The 19,739-nt window shown below is 43.1% G+C and overlaps 2 protein-coding genes across 2 annotated transcripts in view; one reads left to right on the top strand and one right to left on the bottom strand.

Annotated features, from left to right (window-relative positions):
* The first annotated feature begins 1,357 nt into the window (after positions 1 to 1,357).
* lamb3 (laminin subunit beta 3) lies at positions 1,358 to 12,725 on the top strand. The gene is made up of 22 exons (XM_029150911.3): positions 1,358 to 1,511; positions 2,443 to 2,597; positions 4,904 to 5,018; positions 5,149 to 5,222; positions 5,368 to 5,559; positions 5,954 to 6,017; positions 6,090 to 6,277; positions 6,537 to 6,657; positions 6,735 to 6,923; positions 7,013 to 7,168; positions 7,268 to 7,461; positions 7,680 to 7,776; positions 8,661 to 9,036; positions 9,104 to 9,264; positions 9,440 to 9,651; positions 9,724 to 9,930; positions 10,285 to 10,429; positions 10,513 to 10,720; positions 10,880 to 11,021; positions 11,084 to 11,260; positions 11,332 to 11,491; positions 12,315 to 12,725. Exons 1-22 carry the CDS (start codon positions 1,487 to 1,489, stop codon positions 12,452 to 12,454), a joined length of 3,498 nt encoding a protein of 1,165 aa, XP_029006744.1. The 5' UTR covers positions 1,358 to 1,486; the 3' UTR covers positions 12,455 to 12,725.
* LOC114855619 (calcium/calmodulin-dependent protein kinase type 1D-like) overlaps positions 12,701 to 19,739 on the bottom strand; it is an 8,347-nt gene continuing 1,308 nt past the window's right edge. The window contains exons 2-12 of the mRNA XM_029150918.3: positions 19,429 to 19,540; positions 17,272 to 17,397; positions 17,108 to 17,182; positions 16,884 to 17,022; positions 16,590 to 16,713; positions 16,420 to 16,495; positions 15,799 to 15,911; positions 14,968 to 15,046; positions 14,791 to 14,878; positions 14,177 to 14,490; positions 12,701 to 14,052 (exon numbers count right to left, since the gene is read on the bottom strand). Of these exons, the coding sequence (XP_029006751.1) occupies positions 13,989 to 14,052; positions 14,177 to 14,490; positions 14,791 to 14,878; positions 14,968 to 15,046; positions 15,799 to 15,911; positions 16,420 to 16,495; positions 16,590 to 16,713; positions 16,884 to 17,022; positions 17,108 to 17,182; positions 17,272 to 17,397; positions 19,429 to 19,514 (1,284 nt within the window). The 5' untranslated portion in view covers positions 19,515 to 19,540 and the 3' untranslated portion in view covers positions 12,701 to 13,988. The remainder of the gene's footprint in view (positions 14,053 to 14,176; positions 14,491 to 14,790; positions 14,879 to 14,967; positions 15,047 to 15,798; positions 15,912 to 16,419; positions 16,496 to 16,589; positions 16,714 to 16,883; positions 17,023 to 17,107; positions 17,183 to 17,271; positions 17,398 to 19,428; positions 19,541 to 19,739) is intronic.

The following is a 19,739-nucleotide window of genomic DNA, read 5'->3' as shown; positions in this document are numbered from 1 at the left end:
AAGGCATAAATCACATCAGCTGTACAACTGGAGTGACTAAAGGCACAACGACACATGTCTGCAGGTGTGTGTGTGTGTGTGTGTGTGTGTGTGTGTGTGTGTGTGTGTGTGTGTGTGTGTGTGCGTGCGTTCGTGCGTGCGTGCGTTCGTGCGTGCGTGCGTGTGTGCGTTTATGTGCGTGTGTGTGTGTGCTTGCGTTTGTGCGTGTATGTGGATGTGCGTGCGTGTGTGTGTTTATGTGCGTGCCTGCGTGTGTGCGTGCATTTGTGCAGATATGTGCGTGTGTGCGTGTTGAAACAAGAGTGTGTGAGCGTGTGTTGACTCAGCAGACACACCCTGTACTCAGCGTTCAGCTGGCCGTCAGGCATCGAGCTCTTTACACAGGTGACGCTCAGATCACAGCAGTTTCCACAGAACCCGGCGAAGCTGAAAGGGTGCCTGCAGGGCATGTGTTGTGTCTTGGCAGACATGACGCCTCTGCCTGCGTGTCTTCTGAGTGAATGGTCCAGGGTTACGCAAAACACTGGAGAAATAATCACACATTTGATGTTTGCAGATTTAGTCCTCTTTCTAACTCTGAATATGTACAGTACATATGAAAGGCTGTTGTTTCACTCGTCCAAACACGAATGCTCACTAAACTACAAATACGCTGCGTAGAAGTAATGAACTAGTGTGAGGTAAATGTGAGCAAATGTTACCACTGCATCACATTTCCACAGTTCTGTCAGTGGATCCAGCTAATGCTTGTATGACGCATAAAGGGCAGTTTGTTGAAATAGGTTTAAGTATTGCATATCAATATAAAGTTACTTTAAATATTGCATGCAGACATCTACTGCTACTCCAAAAAAGTGTTTTTGGAGCCATTTTCTCCAGGAAACAGCTGTAGTGATGCTAATAGTTCTGTTCAGCTACAGTCAGACACAGCTGTACCAACATAGCAGCATAATGTCTGACTTCGTAGCGTTAACGTGCATTCACCAGTTAAAACAGAGGAACTTATGATCCTGGTGAGATACTATGCATTTTAAAATTAAGGTTTGACCTGATAATGTCTTAGCTCACTTTTTAAGAATTGTTCAGATTGTACCACTCCCACTTTGGCTTTGGTTTTGGTTTTGACTGTTTATCTGCCTACAGTGACTTGGATGTCTGGAAAGTGTGTGTGTGTGTGTGTGTGTGTGTGTGTGTGTGTGTGTGTGTGTGTGTGTGTGTGTGTGTGTGTGTGTGTGTGTGTGTGTGTGTGTGTGTGTGTGTGTGTGTGTGTGTGTGTGCATGTTGATTCATAGAGTGAAGGGAGTGGTAATAAAAGGTGTGACTCTGACACACACTGTATCATACCATTCAGGTGAATTTGTGTTTATAAAGCTGCAGGAGGCAACACAGTGAGAAGAGCAGCCAACAGAGCTGGAAAGTGCTCAGCTGGCTTTCAGTCACTGTATTCCCTGTGATCCTTTTAGACATTTTGTAGGAGAAACCCAACATGAGAATACTTTTAATTCTTACTGGTAAGGTTGCATTTTCATTAATCTTTTTCATTAATCCTTTTATGTGTATATATATATACACATAATTATATTTAATTATATTATTATAATTATTATTATTATTATATTATTATAATTATATTATTATATTATTGTGTGCATTGATCCTTTTATGTATATATATATATATATATATATATATATATATATATATATATATATATATATATATATATATATATATATATATATATATATATATATCTATATATATATATATATATATATATATATATATATATATATATATGTCTCTGGTAACATTATTTATTTATTATTATTTATTATTCTTATAATTATGACTTATCAGTCTGCAGAAAGAGTCCCTGAACTCAGCTGCCGTGGCTGGTTAGGCTCGGAGCCTGTGTACTGAGCATAGGTTTCCTATAGGATGAGGTCAGACACTGACATCATGCTTACAAGACAAAGTTCATGTTTCAATTAAACAAAAGCATTGTTAAGGCTGTTTTATACATTCCAGCTGTTTAAGGGTAAAGACTAAATTGCATCATTGCTGTGTGTTTGCTGCAGTGTTCCATGCTCCTCGATTTCAGGTTTTATGTTTTTCTATTGGTAATTTATTGTAATTTGAATATAACTGTTCGTGCCCATTACTATACTCTACAATATCTGTACAATGCAAACAAACAAATAGACAGAACAGTATCTAATGTTACTCGATTAGTAGTTTGATCACACTAAATAAGTCACAGCCACATTTTCCAGTTGCTAATTACCAACTAAAATTACAACAATAGTCACTGTTATCAAAGCTTTTTCAAAGATTTAAACTTTGATGAATATGAATTTAAATCCAGACAGCAAAGGGCAACTGTTCATTCTTCTTTCTGACTGCTATCGTCTCTCTGTCTTTTGACTTTTCTGTTGAAAGCCATAGCTGTGGTGTCAAGGGCCCAGACTGACTGCTCTGGAGGGGCTTGTTACCCACCTGTGGAGGACCTGCTCCTGGGCAGGGCCAACCAGCTCCATGCGTCCTCCACCTGTGGCCTCATGGGCTCTGAGAGCTACTGCACCCCTTATGTACAGGTGGGACTCCTGTACATAACTCCTGTACACTCCTTCCTTTAGATGGGCTGTTGTGACATTTTGGGTTTTCTTCATGGAGACTTGAGAAGCAGTGATCCTCCAGTAAACTGACCTCATAAAACCCTTTATCCCTCTCTATGTCAGTCAGGCCGTGCATGGATCTCTACTTGGGGTTTGTGCTGTCATAGGGTGTGTGGTACAGAGGTCACGGTGAACAGGCTGACGTGCGTAATGGGGACTGTGGCAGCTTTGACCAGACTGCCTGCTGTTCATTTATGAAATAGTCTGATTTTGCTGCCAGATCACCATGTTGCAACTGTACTCTTTGACCAGTGTCTGGAAAGCTGTTCTCCAGCCCAACTGCTGGCTCAGCATAAACTCTGCTTACTGGACTTAGGTGCAGATTTTGAAATACAGTCCAAAGATTTTTAAACATCGATAGGCGTTTTTATTATTAAAATAAACTAAAACTGTGTAATCTGACAAAAGAATAGATTTTTATGACTTGTACTGGAGAAATTGCTTCTCCTGTATTATTATATTTTTATTATCTAGTCCAGGGACACTGTCACAGTATGTGACGGGTCAAACAAGGATTCAACCCAGCAGCTTTAGAGCACTGAGCATTAGTGCCCACAGAACAATAGTCGTCCTAAAGGCTTCATAACCTGGGCCTGAACCTTACATGTAAGTGCACTAGTTTAGGAACGAACAGAGCAAAGTATAGGAACTGACCTGGAGCCCAGAGACTTTCAATGAGCCTCACACCACAGGAAGCCTTTTGTTTAGAGTATTAATCCTCAAAATCTTGAAAAGTGTACAGGGATAAGTCCTGAAAGCAGATTTGTCAAAAGTAAAGTATACAACACAAGTGTGTCTTTCAGTGGTTTTCACAGTTAATAGTTGTTTGGTTTTTTATTTGATATATAAATATGCATATGTTTTTATTCACTCCTCATCTAACCTTAAACACTGTAAAGTCAGGCAAAGATTAGTGCTGGTGTTACATAAGCCGCTGTACGTGTGCTGTGCTCATAGCTCCAGGGCACAGATAGTTGTGCTAGGTGTGGAATCTCTTCTCTTTGTTTCACTCGAGGCACGTCTTGTCCAGACAAGGAGTGGCAGCAACACTCATGTGCATCTCAGCGCTGACACACAGGAACAAGCACACACTGTACACTTGCCTGGCTTCCAAGACAGACAAACAAAGATAAAGATAAAAGTCGGCACAAAGAAATTACGGCCATCGGGTTCCGATGAGATAAACACATGAATCACAATCAATCTATCTGAGATGTGCCTGTGTTTTTATTTCATTACAGAGATCAAAAGCCGTCGTATTTTAAGAGTAAATCTGAATCCCATTCCAGATGCTTTATCTGTTTTTGCTTACAGAAGAAGAATAAATTACAGAAAAAAGGTGGGCGTCTACGTGGGACCCTCACTAACACATTATGATGCTTGCTGTTGAGCAGCTCCAGTTATTGTGGACAGAGTGGCACGGCTTGATTTTTTTATTTTTAAAAGATAAAACAAAAAAGAAATGAAGAAAAATAGAAATAAAGATATTTGTCAGGAAATGGAAATGAACAAAAATCCAGGGATAAATCCAGTAGCAGTGATTAACTGTAGAAAGAGGTGTTCAAACTTAAAGGCAGACCAAAAAAACATGAATTAATTGTTGTGTCATGTGTGGACACTAATGAGGTAAAAGGCTCAGACCTCTGATTTGTCCTCAGTTTCTCCACTGAAAAATACAAGGGGCCAGTTCTGCCTCTAAATAGGCTTTATTCTGCGGCTGAGTGCACTCACACACGTAGCTGAGGGGGCAAACTTTGCTCTGTGTGTTGTAACAGTCTGCAGCCCTGAAGGAACTTTTGCCTAGAGGGAACGCGGCCACGGTCTGTGCCCAGTGGCAGCACTGTGCAGCAGCCAGCGTGGCTCCACACACTGTGGACTGGGCTGGTGAAAGCAGTGGCCCATTGTCATTTAGTGTGAGGAACAGAGCACGATGTCACACTGAGCCTCATGAAACAGCGCATTCATCAGCAGCAGCAGTGTTAGTAGATAGGTTTGAACTGATGCAGTGGCGACAGTGAGCGCCTCCACCTCAGACATTTTGATTTTCGGAGTCTCTGGCTGCTGTGTGACCTGCTTAGTGACAGGGCTTATCTTCCAGTAACAGCAGGGGGCAAAGACGCCATGTGGAACCTGGGTCCATGGATCAGTTCATGACAAACATGCTGTTGTTTCACCGACGGTGATACGTTTCCGGACCAAATTTAATTTTGCTGTGTTGTTCATAGGCTCAGATGAAGTGTTGTCCATGTGACTCCCGGAGCCCAAATGGTCCACTGGCCCACACTGTGCAGGACGCCCTGTCCACCTCAGGACCAGACAGATGGTGGCAATCCAAGAAAGGTGCACAGACAAGAACAGTGACAAAGCAACTTCTTCTGTAAAAGAATGAAAAGATGTTTATTCATCTTTCACTTTTTCTCTTGTAACTGGGACTGGAATTCCAACGCTCTGATGCTTGTTTGTCCTGTAGGTGTAAGTCCAGTTACTCTCCAGCTGGACCTTGGCAGCCTGTTCCAGCTTGACAACCTGGTGCTCAGTTTCAAGGTACAGTGTGACAGTTTGCATCTGGATTTACTTGGTCACTGTGTATGCGGTTACACTTGACAACTTGCAATGTTGGGTTTTTTTGTAGTCCATCAGTTTCGGGCCAGAGGTCCTTCCTCCAGTCATCTCTGTTTTTGCTGTGCAGGGTCCTCGTCCCAGTGCCTTTGTCATAGAAAAAACGCTGGACAATGGCCGAACATGGCAGCCTGCTCTCTACTTGGCCACAGACTGCCCAAAATCCTTTCCAGGCGTCTCCACAACAACACCTCTCTCCATGGATGAGACGTACTGCTCCACACTGCCCCCTGCTGGAGCAAACCCATACCAAGATCACACTGTAAGAGCGTGTTTGTCTGCAGCGAGGCTTTGTTACATTATCATTACCAATGTCTGAACACTGTAAATTGGCTTCAACTTTCACGTGTTTACCTGCTATTATTCCTATTATTCCTCCCAGAACTGCCTTCAGCAGATAATATCTGAATATATTTATTGTCTGTTGCAAATGTTCAATTCCCGTGAAGGTCATCAGTGTGACACAATTGTATAATATTTTTTGTAGGACCTAGATCTAAATGTTGCCGTTTCTTTTTAATATATGTGTATGTCTTGTGTTTGTGACTTCACCAAAAAAGACGTCTGAAGTCTGTGAACTTTAATTGTACCATAAGATCCTGTGCTGGAGAAAAAGTACTGTACATACTATAAATACCCATGACCTTCTCCTCTAGATCCAGTTCCGTCCTCTGCGTCAGTACATTTATGTCCCAGTTCCAGGCAGCCAAAAAATTGAAGGTACGCCTGGTTCGTAACAGATGAGGCTCCAGATGTGTGGCCCACGGGCTGACAGGTGTCCTCCTTCTGCAGATGTGTCTGGCTTGACAGGGTTGAGGGTGAGGCTGACAGAGCTCGGCGATGTCCCGCATCTCCCAGGCAGAGCGCTGAGCAGGTTCTACGCCCTGAAGGAGATGAGGGTGATGGGCAGCTGCATGTGCCACGGACACGCCAAGCGCTGCCTGCCAGACACCAGCCAGGCTCAGTCCAACACCGTACAGGTACTCGCTTTAGCTCAATGGTTCCTCCTGCTTTCTCCATCTGGCACAAAGCTTCAGCATAATTCTCTGTACTGGCTGTTACTTGATATAATGAAAAGCAAGATAATTGCAAATACTAGTAGTAGCAGCTCAGTCTTCACCAAGATTACAGGAGGAGGACCTATTCAACTGAATGCACTGACTCTGAGTAGTATTTTTCCCTTTATTATATACTTGATTTAGTGATGTGATACACCTTAATGACTCCGCTTCCTTGCAGGTGGGTCCTCTGTGTGACTGCCAGCACAACACCGCAGGTGTGAACTGTGAGTATTGTGCTGATCTCTACAACGATCTTGCCTGGAGGCCTGCGGAGGAAGGAAACACTCGTGCCTGCAAACGTAAGCAGTTCTACCCTTCGCTACGTCGCACGCCGGCCCGACCGGACCTGTGCTGGACTAACAAGCTTTGCCCTCAGGATGCGAGTGCAACAACCACGCCCACCGCTGTCACTTTGACCCGGCGGTGTTTGAGGCCAGTGGGCGGAGAAGCGGCGGTGTGTGTGAGAACTGTGTGCACCACACCACAGGAGCCCAGTGTGAGCAGTGTGCTGCAGGCTACCAGCCCAACCCGCGCAGCACAATGGACCGGCCGGACGCCTGCATACGTAAGCACTGCTGCCCTGACCTCACGGCAGACACAGACAGAGTCTGCACATGACAGCTGAGCAGGGGCTGGTGTTTGTGTTGTTGCCAGGCTGTATGTGCAGCGCTGAGGGCACAGTGAACGGGGGCCAGTGTGAGGGCAGCTCAGGCTCATGTCAGTGTAAGGCCAATGTCGAAGGTCCCTACTGTGAGCGCTGCAAGAGAGGCTACTATGGCCTGACGGCCTCCAACCCTCTGGGATGCTCCAGTGAGTTAATGAAGCGCTGCAACATGCCATTCTTCTTTCAGTGATGGCTTTTAGAAATACATATTATAATATATACATAAATCTCATTGTTGCTGCCAGAGTGTTCCTGCTCATCAGACACATCACTGTCAGATGCCTGTGATCCTGTGACCGGCCAGTGTCTCTGCCGCCCCCATTTCCACGGGCTCAGTTGTGAAGCATGTTCAACAGGCTACTGGAAAGCGTTCCCATCCGGAGGCTGTGTGTCCTGCAGCTGTGACCCCACCCGTTCATACAGTGACGCCTGTGACCAGGTACAAACACTGGGTAAACTGCAGTAAGAGTCATGGTGCAACAGTTTCCTCACAGTTGTGTAACACAATACCAGTAATGCAGGATAAATAATTCTAGAAAAGCCTGTTACATATTTAATCTATTACAGCAGTGTCTAAGTGTTATAGATCACTTCCATTGTGAAAGAGTGAAGATGTTTTTGTTTACATCCAGTTCACTTGCTTTTCGACGTGTCCAGGTGACAGGTCAGTGCCAGTGCAGACCAGGCTTCGGGGGCCGAACATGTACAGAGTGCCCACAAAACTCATACGGGGACCCACGTGTCCGCTGCCGACGTGAGTAATTCACCATTAGTGCAAAACTTATGACTGCAGGTGTGACCGAACAGAATTAGTGTCTAAACTCTGTCTCTGTCAGCTGAATGTTGAACAGGGTGGTCAGGGATTGTTAAGTGATCTTAAACATCAGGTCACAGGTATCACTTTTTAATTATGTCAACAAATCATTATTTTAGTCTACAGGAGTCGTGGTTACTACTTTACTTTACTGTACTTTACTGTGTGTCTGAGTTACAGAGCACATGATGCAGCGCTTATGAAATGAAGCCAGGGAGCCTGACGTTCTGTCACTCACCACTTACTAGAAGACGCTGTGTGTGAATAACGCCATACATTTCGTTTTATTCAGAGAATGTGTAGATTTGAATTCACACCACATATAAAATTTATGTTGTTAAAAATAAAATAGTGTCTTAGCAATAAGCGAAACCCATGGAGAAATGACTCAGTATGGCATTCACTGTTCAAACACTGGAGTAATGAGACGACCCAGAGAAGCAGTCACAGGGTTCCTCCTCTGGTTGTTTCAGGTGTGAGCTCCAAGGTTTTACCTGTGTAGATACATACAGTAAGGGTGTAGAACACATGCACTCTGACACAGTGTGTGGTTGTGCTGTACTGGGCGCAGACACACACATTTTTTTTTTTTGTGACTGAATTAAAATGTGTACATGTTTGTCCGAACTGTGTAAAATTGAACCAAAGATATTATATTGAGGACAGAATTCCTGAGAGACTCTGCATCTGCAGGGATTTGCTCATAGACATGGTCGCAGAGAAACAGATGCTGTCTGTTTGAAATAGTTTTATCCCACTTTGTGAAACATTCTGCTGAAACTGAGGCCTGTGCCGACAAATGTTTGCTGGTGTCGTCTCCACAGCATGTCAGTGTGACACTGAAGGAACTCTTCCAGAGGTGTGTGATCCGCAGACGGGCGCCTGCCTGTGTAAGGCCGGAGTCACAGGAGCTCGCTGCGATGCCTGCGGACGAGGACGCTGTGACTCCTTCCCTGCCTGCGAGACGTGTCCCTCCTGCTTCTTCACTCTGGACGCACAGAGGCAGAAGCTCAGCTTTGCTCTGGAGAAGCTGTCGCCTGCCTTCCCCTTTCCTCCCGCGGGAGGTGTTGAGGCAGACGGGCTGCGGCCGCGCGTCTTGGCCCTGGAGGCCAAGCTGAGCCTGATCCGGGACTCTGTGCCGCTGTCCCCTAGTTCTGCCAAACAGGTTGCTGGTGCCCTGTCCCTGTTGGACGAGCTCAGGTGAGGCCTGACTCTGAGACGTACTGGGGAAACTTACTTGACTGAACATTCTGTTAACGTGCCACAGGAACCAAATGGGGAAAGTTAATGATGATCTGACGCCCCTGAGGAAAGCTCCCAGTCAGGAATCAGAGCTGAACAAACTACAGGATCTGCTGGACAGCCTCACGGAGGTGTACAACGCCAAGAAAGACGCCAGTGCAACGTCACGCGATCCTAACATCGCAGGTGCATCACTGCTTCACTCAGCTTAATTAGGGTTCACGGACCCCAGGGATATTACATTAATCCTTTAGGATGTTGGCATAAACATGCTTAGCTTTAGTTTAAGTAGAATGTTCTTAACTATTTCCTAATATTTTGTAAATAAACCCATATGATCCTTTTTATTATTATTATTCAGGAGCCTTTTCTGCCATCAAGAACGCCTACGATGACTCCACAGATGCAGCGAAGAAGGTAAATGCCAGCAGAGACACTGTGAAGGAGTCGGCTGGTGTCAGAAACGAAACCATGGACCTTCAGAAGCAGATACAGCCAGCAAACACTAGAGACCTGGACAAGCTGAACCGAAGCATGGCCTCCACACCAGACCTCACTCCTGCTGCCAAACAGGTGGTTCCCAGACCTGCCTCCAGCATGCTTGTATTAGTGTAGTGAAGCCAACATCCTTTATTAACATTTCAGGTATGTGGCAGTGAGCGGTCAGAGCCGTGCACCCCTCTCCATTGTGAAGGTGGGTCTTTGTGTCCACCGACAGGAGCCCCACTTTGTGAAAAAGGGCCAGAGTGTTTGGGCGCTCTGCCGCTGAGCAAGAGGGCCTACGCTGATGCTCAGGACGTGAAGGAGCGTCTGGACAAACTCAGTGTGAACATAACGAAGGCTGCAGAAAAGGTACACACACACACGAACACGCACACGCACGCACACACACACACACACACACACACACACACACACACACACGCACATGCACACACACACGCACAGGCACACACACACACACGCAAACACACACACACACGCACGCACACGCACGCACGCACACACACACGCACATGCACACACGCACACACACACGCACATGCACACACACACATGCACACACACATGCACACACACACACACGCACGCGCACACACATGCACACACACACACACGCACGCGCACACACATGCATATACGCACGCACGCATGTGTTTGTGTTTGTTTGGGTTTTCATTTATGTTTTTGATTATTTCCACACAGCTACAGGAAACACAGGAGACAACCAATCAGGTGAGAGAAGCTGCAGAAGAGCTGTTCAATAAGATGAAGGTGTCCAGAGATGAACTAGAGGATGGCTTGAAAGACCTGCGTGATGTTGTGAAAGAGTTAAAAAATTTCCTGTCAGGTAAACATTGTTTTAAAACTCTAGATTGTTATAATAGAAAGAAGAATTCATTCAGAATGACTCTACTGGTTCTGCATGTCCAGACCCATCTTCAAACCTGACACAGATCCAGGACTTGAGTGAGTGGATCTTGAAAGCCCAGCTGCCTCTCAGCCTGGCTCCTCTGAAGACAAAGCTGGATGAGCTGAAGAAGCTGGCAGCCAGTCTCCCAGACAGCACAGCTGTGCTGAAGGAGGCCGAGCCACAGCTGGACAAGGCCAGGAACCTGCTGCAGGATGCCAAGGATGCCAGGTGGGCCTCACACTGCACAGTCACAATTAATCCAGTTATTTCCCACAGGTCTTTGTCATTCACAAAGACCTGTTTGAGGGAAACGTAACCTGGTTTCACCGGGACTGATAGGCTTCTCAAATTGAAATGTTGCGTCATTTTCTGTTTCCACCCTAACAGGGACACAGCAGTAGGGGTAAAGGCTGATGTCGATGGATTGCTACATACCTTTGGGCCAGTAGAGGAGTCCATCTCTGCCATAGAGGACAAACTACAGGACTTTACTGATGTCATAAAGAACCTTAGTGACAGCTTAACTAAGGTAGGGACCATGGACACATCCAACAGTGGATGATACATTTCTGAGCGGTTGTTGTTGTGCAGGTCAAAGACCAGGTGACCCCAGCAGAGAAAGCTCTAAATGACGTGTCAGAGCTGATAAACCCAATGAAACCTCAACTGGACGAGCTCAAAGATCTGCTGCAGAATGGAAGCCAGCTGGCGCAAGATGCTCAGGACAACGCAGACAAAGCGAAGGAGGAAGCGGAGGCTGGCAACAAGGTGAGACCTGCAGGACCCATCTGTGTGTGCAGGGCAACAGCTGAATGACATCAGTGATGGCGTATTTGCAGGACCTGTTGACTTTGGGGGAGAAGCTGAACCTTCTTAAGGACCAGGCTCCTCCCAGCGGGTCTGGTGGAGACGTACCGGTTGGGGAACGCCTGATGAAACTGCAGCAGGCTGCTGGAGCCTTGGCCAACAGCACCGAAACCATGATGGAGGCCATGGAAGGTAACAGGAAAACCACAACAAGCATGTGTTTCATTCTTATCCTTGAATAAAAGAGCGGCTTCGGACGTTATCACGCCATTCAATGGTCATTATCAGTGGTTCAGCCCATACGTATGAGCCGGTAGGTGCCCACCTACCTGCTGGCAGCGGTGAATAGGTGCAGTAGGTCGCTGTCATTGATTCGTAAGGTTGATCACGGCTTGGATGATTTAACCTGCAGAGTCAGTAGCGGCGCTGTTGAGCGGTTGTTGTTCAGACGGGAGGATCGAAGTTTTGGATTTAGATTTATTAGCGAGCATAACTTAGCAAGTAGCTAGCGGTATTGTGTTAGCTAACTGTAACCTGAACCCCCCACCCGTTATCCAGCCCTAACCCTAACCACAATAACCTCTAAAGCTGCTTAACATAGCATCTTAGCTAGCTGTTAGCTGTTCACGAGTAGGCAGAGCAGGCACCTACTGGCCCGTACGAATGCGCTGATAAATTCTGATCAGCCCATTCGTTATGGCTGATAACATCCGAAGCGGGTGAATAAACATGTTCTCTATACTATTTACTGAGTAATACTCACTTAAATGTTTGGCTGCTCAAAGGAAGATCACACTATTACAATCAAACTCGCACCTAATCCCCATTTAAACCCCGCATTTGCGCTGCATGTGGCCAGGTCATAGCTCTTCATTCTGTTTGTCTGTGTTCACATTAGTTATAACTTATACAAAGGATCAGTAGAACTGCCTGACTTTGTCTCTGGCTCCGTTACCTGAAGATCACTTTCACTGCAGTGTGCTTACTGTATGTAACACATTTACTTACTTTTTAGGTAAAGCAGATATCCTGAGGGGGCTTCAGGAGGAGATCCTTCAAAAGTCAACACGGCTTGAAGGACTTGACACAAAGCTTAAAGACCTTTTAGCACAACTTCGGAAGAAAGCCAACGACCTCAGCAGCTGCCAGGGCTGAAACGCAGCAAACTGCCTGCACGACGCCTGTCACTGCAACCAGCACTTCACACTAGTCGCGTTCCACTTCCAGAAGCCAGCTCTGATGTACTAGAGAAGAGGTCCTCTATTAATTCAAGAGCAGTAACACTCTTTAAAAGTTTTATATCACTTTTTTTTGTTTTTGTAGTTTTGTTACCTGCCGCACTTCATTGTGAACAATACATAATTACAATATTTGATATTTCGGAGCTGAACAAAGGATGAATGTTATTGAACATTATTTATTTTCCACTTTGCATTTGTCGTTTGTTCAAAATCCACATAATCCACATAAATGCTATAATGCAACAACATATAAATGACTCTAGGTGACTAGTAGCCACATATTTATATAAAAATAAATAAATAAAAAAAAAATCAGGTATGTTACTGCATTTCATTCCAAATACTCCATGACATCACTTGTGTTTGCACCAGTTTGTGGCACTTGATTAGTTCATCTGCTTAACAAAAGAGCAGCATATGTACATGCTACAGCAAGCATGTGTCTGCGGTATGTCAGCGTATCCACCTCAAACTCAAGTTTAAATGAAGCATATATATTAATAGAATAAAAACAAAGAAAACAAACGTATGCAAAAGTATCCACTGATACTTGAAAGGTGACTTCAGAGATTTTGAGCTGGGTTTCAGGGCTTTCTGGAATGAAGGTAAGCTGTTGTTGGCCTCCATCTCTAGTACTCTATTCTATGAGTGAAGGTGATCTAACTGCAGGTGAACTGGAAGTGGTGCTGTAAAGTTAATACTTCATATGTGATTTAATGAGAAGTAAATCCATGTATTACATTTTTTTGATATAGTTCTAACACATTACAACTTGGCAGTAGAAATGCACTTAGACAGTGGTTAGATGAGATGACGTCTGAGCCTAACAGGAAACTCAAGCAATAAACAGATGATTCACCGTCTGTGTTGTCCTGGACCTACGCTAATTCTGAGGAGGTTGGACATTCTCCTCTAGAACTCCAGGCAAGTTGAAAACCTGTGAAGTCACCCTTTATAGCCACCCTTTAAGGGCGGCAATAGCCGGAAGCGCAGTTGCTAGGGAGGTTGTCCTCTATCCGCAAGGTTCGAGCCCGCGCTGCGGTCGATATGTCGAAGTGTCCTTGGGCAAGACACTGAACCCCAAGTTGCTCCTGGTGTTTCAAGTGGGCACTGGTGCATAGCAGCTGCTGGCATCAGTGTGTGAATGTGAGAGTGAATGGGTGAATGAGGAGGGAGTGTAAAGCTCCAGGTCCCGGAAGGGTGTTAAAATGTGCTATATAGGTTCAGACCATGTACCATTTTAAGAATCATTAGAACAAAGTATAGTCATCAGTCAATCAAATTACACAGGAGACCTAGGGAATCTATTAAACATACCTGCTTTTAACAGTACATGTAGTTATAACATGTAAGTAACATGTGGCTTTCATTGTTAAAGTGTGCTCTGCTGCAGAGAACAACAAGAATTATAATAGTGAGCTGATATTCCTGGCAAGTTAACTGGCCAATCACATGACAGAACACACTCCGGACTGTAAAGATGGGTCCTTCGCCTGAGTCATAGTGTCCATGCTGTAACACAGCACACAATCATGAGTCAAAGCATTACCCTAAAAACCGTTTAGGAAAAATGAGAAATAATAACAGTAATAATATCCAAATAACTGTAATGTTATATTATAAAGGCTGCTCTCACCTCTTTGAGGACCTAAATGGTGCATCACTGTCTGAATTCAAGTTATGGACGTCTGACCCCTCTGTGGTGAGGGCCTGACCCGGCTGACTGTGACTGGGCTTCAGTGGAGGACAGAGAGCTCTGCCTGCAACTGGATTCCCATTGGGGTCAAGGGCATCACCTTTGTTGTGGCAGAGTCCCACTGCTCCGAGGTCATTCTGGGAGGCCGACTGTACTGTGATGTCAGGCATGCAGAGGGGCAGAGCACAGGGCTCACTCTGAGACGCCTGCAGTTTCTGCATGTGATGAATGACTGATGCTGCGTTGAAAGCTTGCTGTTATACACAATCAAAAGTAGAAGCGGTCTTTGTTACACTTTAGGTAGCAGAGAGCCAGGAACAAAACTGTGGTTGGTTGATACAGAAAAGAATCACTGATCATACAGACAGCTACAATTCATGTAGCTGTTATAAGTCAAAAAATATAGTGTTCTGCCCCTCAAGTGTTCTTGAGGGCAGTACTATAGTAATTATTATTAATAATAATAATATTAAGTAATAAATATACAGTAATCTGGACACCTTCATGTATGTACACAAATGATGTTAAGTGCACCATGAGACAAAAGCACCCACCTTCCATTTGGATTTAGCAAAACTTCTCTGCATTTGTTCAAAGACAGATCGATATAAGTCCACGTTTTTAGCTGTGTCACCAGCAATCCTGCAGCGAAAGCAGTCATATTAGTGTCATTCATGATGGGAGGCTAGTTAAAAGTACACACGTGTGCATGGGACAGAACGAAGACTAACCAGGGGTGTCTGAGCGCCTGCTCAGTGGTAAAACGCTTCATGGAGTTTTTTTCCATCAGATTTCTGATTAGATCTTTGGCTGTTAATACATATTTGACAGGTTTTAGTTACATTCTGAATAAATCAAGACATTAATTAAGATTAATTTCATATTTTTATAATTATATAAATATTTATATAATCATATAAATATGAAATGCATATTTAACACCATACAATACAACATAACCAAGGCCAAATAACACATTAACAGAAACTATTAAAGAGTCTAGTCTGTTTTTCATCACCTCCTCTTCATCATGTTAATTTTCTAACTGAGCAGTGGTAGATTTTGTCACAAAATGTGTGGCAGAATGAAGGGTTAAATCTAAATTTAAGTTGGACATACAATAAAAAATACTCGTGGATGATTTTTTTCTATATTTATTTCCCTTAAGGTAAGTTGGACAGTTGGTGTGTGATTTAAAACCAGGTAGCTGAATCCCAGTGCTTATGGTGTTATATTTGACCTAATCTAAACATTATAGCTGCAGCCTCAAGAAATGAACGTCAGTTCAAATCCCTATGGCATAAGGCTTATGCCATGTTCCGCACACTGATGATGATGAATTTCTCATTTTAAACTTTTTGGCTTTTAATTTTAAATAGTTAATTAGGGTTATTTTTACAACTCCTGCTAAAGCTAAAGTAAGATTAGAATTACAGTAGTTTGGATGTTATCAAAGCACATACATATATCTGATTTACATTGTATAAGGTTATAGATATTGTGCAGGAGTTTACTATAAATAAATACTGAGATGACAACTGTAAGGCTTTAGTTTTACCTACCTGACTCAGAGATGTCATCCCAGAAGGGTGAATGAAAAGCATATTCAGCTCTCATGATCTTTGAAAAGAGACGAGTCTCGTTCTCTTCAAAGAATGGGGGGTAACCGCAGAGCCTGCAACACACAGAACATGTCTTACATCTCCTAACATCAATGGCTTGGACGGATAAGGAATGAGTTATGGAGAAGAGGTTTGTCCTGGTTACAGTAACTATGTGCTCTAAAAACATGTTACGCCCAATTTTTCCTCTGTACCACATCACTCTCATTTTGAAAGTCAAGACTTTAATTCAAAGGGGTTAATGAAAGTATAACATTAACAATTTAGGATAAACAGTAATTTTTATATAAACAATCCTACATGTGTGGAACATACATCATACAAAAATATAAATTAAGGTAATTATTATTTTTTTATTTTTTATTTTTTTATTAAATAGCAAATTAAGAAATGGCAAAAGCCCTAGAAGAACACAGGAACAACTACTGTATAGTAAATGAGCCCAGAGTTCTGTCCATACTACAGAATAATGTCCCAATGTCACTACAAGGCAGCTTTAGTAAAACAGTTGCATTCCTCAAAATAAAAGAGGTCAAGGTAAGAAAAATGAAATGTACTTACAAGATGTAAGTAATAACTCCTATGGACCAGCAGTCGACTGCTTTGCTATAGGGTTTCTGTGTCAAAACTTCAGGAGCTGTAGAATGGCACATAACAGTGAGAGTCAGTTAGTTAGAAGAAGAACTGTGTAATGGTGTGTGAACATGTGAAGACCATCCCTAATTCCTTACCAACATATCCTGGTGTACCACAAGCTGTAGACATGACTCCGTGCTCCAGTGTCTTAGACAGACCAAAGTCACTGACCATGATCTTTGCATTCTCATCCGTGCTATAGTACAGCAGGTTCTCGGGCTGCTCACACACGGAAACAAAAGGAGAAGAAGGTATGTGAAAATGTTTAGTAGCGACATAAAACATTTTGAATGTGACTTGGGTCACTCTCGACCCATGAAGACCTGAAGCTGCTGCCAAAGATCAATCATTTTTGAATCATTTGAATTTGAAGTGTGTTTGTGACGTACCTTCAGGTCCCTGTGTACGATGCCGTTGTCATGCAGGTAACTGACGGCCTGCAGCACCTGTTTAATGACTGTCCTGGCATCTCTTTCAGTGTAAACCCCCTTCTCTAGAATGCGATCAAACAACTCTCCACCTAACACCCTGCACATACAAAACACATGGTCAGTTTCTCCCTCTTCAGGTCTCATATAGGGATATATGTATATATTGTCTTCTGTCTACTCACAGTTGCATAACAAGGTAATAGTGTGTTTTACTCTCGTAAAAATCTTCCAATCCTACTACATTTTCATGTTTTATCCTGAAAAGGTAATGAATGAAACCTGTAAATGTCTATTTAAAAAAAAATTCTTCACACACAAAACTAAGTATGCGTGTATGTGTTGATACCTTCTCAGGACATTGATTTCATTTTCCAAGTTGCTATGGGCAAGATGTTTTTTCTTCAGACACTTCAGGGCATAAAATTTCCCAGTCATCTTTTCCTTTACCATAAAAACCTCTGAAAAAGACCCCCTGTACCAAAAGTGTACAAATACAAACGCATGTTAATACAAAGACTTGTCTCACATGCTTCAAACCATGGGCTGCATGTTTTGGGGGTCTACTGTACAGGACCAATCAAGTTTAACAAATGTGAAAGAATGCTTCTGTTAATTCAGATAAGAAGATAAGAAAAACCTTTGATAGTCCCACAGTGGGGAAATTACTTCACAAAACAGCAAGTATAGATTTAGACAATACAGCGACAGAGCAGCTCGCGTTGGCAATGCAGTACAGTATAAATGCAGAATGAATTGACAAACACTGCAAATTACTTTTTGTAGTTTCTAAGAGTTTTGGATCTTTCCAAGCACCTTATTTGACTGTGGGCTTATGTCAGTATTAGATGTGTCAATTATTATTTGAAATCATCATGATCAGGATGACAAGAACGTGCCAAATAAGTTCTTACTGTACATCTTTCTATGGCTTCTATTACATGCAGATATTTTAAAACATAAAAAGATTTAATAGACAGGAGCATTTGAAGTTCTTAATTAGGCTCACACTTGTATTTACATTTATCTTATCTTAACATCTCATACTGTATTAGTGCATAGAGCTTTTAGTGGTAAACTCAGTATATAGGTGTTGTCAAATCATTTATATAAACGGAACTTGTTCCTGCCACTGCATGTACATTCAGTGCACCCAGTCAGCCAGACTCTTAATCCAATAATGAAGTGGTTCTAGGATGTTCCTTTACTAGTGCTCTGACGTAGGTGCTCAGGATCATCAGGCACACACACACACACACACACACACACACACACACACACACACACACACACACACACACACACACACACACACACACACACACACACACACACACACACACAGGTTAAGTCATTCATAGCCAGCCAAGTCAAGGTACCTTTAAGTTGCTTAATGGCATAGGATAACTTGGGGAAGCAGCACCTTCCAGTAGCTTAACAGCTATTTGTTACATGATTCTGACCAGTTGTACAACCCTCTTGCAGTAAGGAAAAAAAATAGTTTATTAAAAGACATGACAGAGATCTGCTATTCTGTTACCAGGTGATGAACAGAGTGATATTCTCCTGCCTAGTAGGAAAGTGTTCGACTGGATCTGGAGACAGAGGTCTGAAGTGCAAAAATGTCTGAGGTGAACCCTAGTAAACAACCCAGAAAGTGCTGTCCTTCAAGGGTTAGCTCGTGATGAAACACAGTCTGAGGCCCCAACACAAAGGAGTTCTTCTTCAAGATGAAGGCCTGAGGTTGACGGTATAGGATAAGCACTTTCAGTAGATTATAGTCTTTGCATATTACCCAGGAAACCACAAAGTTGGCGACCAGAGAATGTAAGGGCCTTGAGGGATACCTATACAATAGCCAAAAATCCTAGACTAGCCATAGCATATAGGCCCCAGGGTGCCTCTTCCTTGGAACTTAAACAATAAAATCATGTCATTCTGCTGAGGTGCGAGAACTGAACAGGCACTGGAGTCCATTTGGACAAGCTAGTGACTGGAAGGTGACTCGAAGTGAAGTAGAGGAGATGCCTAGCCACTCAGGCAGGAAGAACCATAGGCAAGTAGAATACTGTTTGTTGTATGGAGCTGTGGAATCCAAGATAACCAACAAGCGAGTCCCAGGGTTGCTGGGTATTATAGTCAGGATATTGTAGACAAGATGGTCACTGAAACAAGATGGCTAAATGCGTCGCTGCAGAAAGCACTCTATTTACTCAGAACTTACAAACTCAGTTTTGTAAGTTGTAGAACTTACCAAAATATCAAATTTAACAATTTCCACTTTTGTTCAAGTGCCATTTTAGACGGCCTCAACCTGCTTCAAATGAGGGACTGTGAGAGTATATGGTGGAGATGTATTACAATTAGCTACAATAGCAGTAGATATTCAAATATTTTTCCAGATTTTACTTTTTTATGCCCAAGTCTCTCTTAATGTCAATTTAAAAATCCTTCTAAATGCACACACAGGGGAATTGACTTCTTTTATTTTGGAAGCGATACTTACGATCCCATTTTGCTTTTAAATTCAAACACATCTTTGATGTTACTTGTGCTTTTCTTCCAGCTGCAAATGATCTCTTTCCGCCCCATGTTGGCTCTGACGTTGCCGTAGACTCCTGAAGCACAAATAATAGATTTCTTATACTTCTGGTTTGACTATGACATTGCTCACTTTTTTGTCCCTGTCCCTGTCCCCCAAATGCAAAATCTACTGAACTAGTTTGTTCCTGGTAAATTGTAATTTGCATTTTATTTTATATGTAGTATATGTTACATGCCTATTTTAATTAGTGTTCTTTTTTACATTTACCCCAA

Source organism: Betta splendens, chromosome 5 (genome assembly GCF_900634795.4).
Source record: "Betta splendens chromosome 5, fBetSpl5.4, whole genome shotgun sequence".
Taxonomy (NCBI): domain Eukaryota; kingdom Metazoa; phylum Chordata; class Actinopteri; order Anabantiformes; family Osphronemidae; genus Betta; species Betta splendens.
This window is presented reverse-complemented; position numbering and strand designations above follow the sequence as displayed.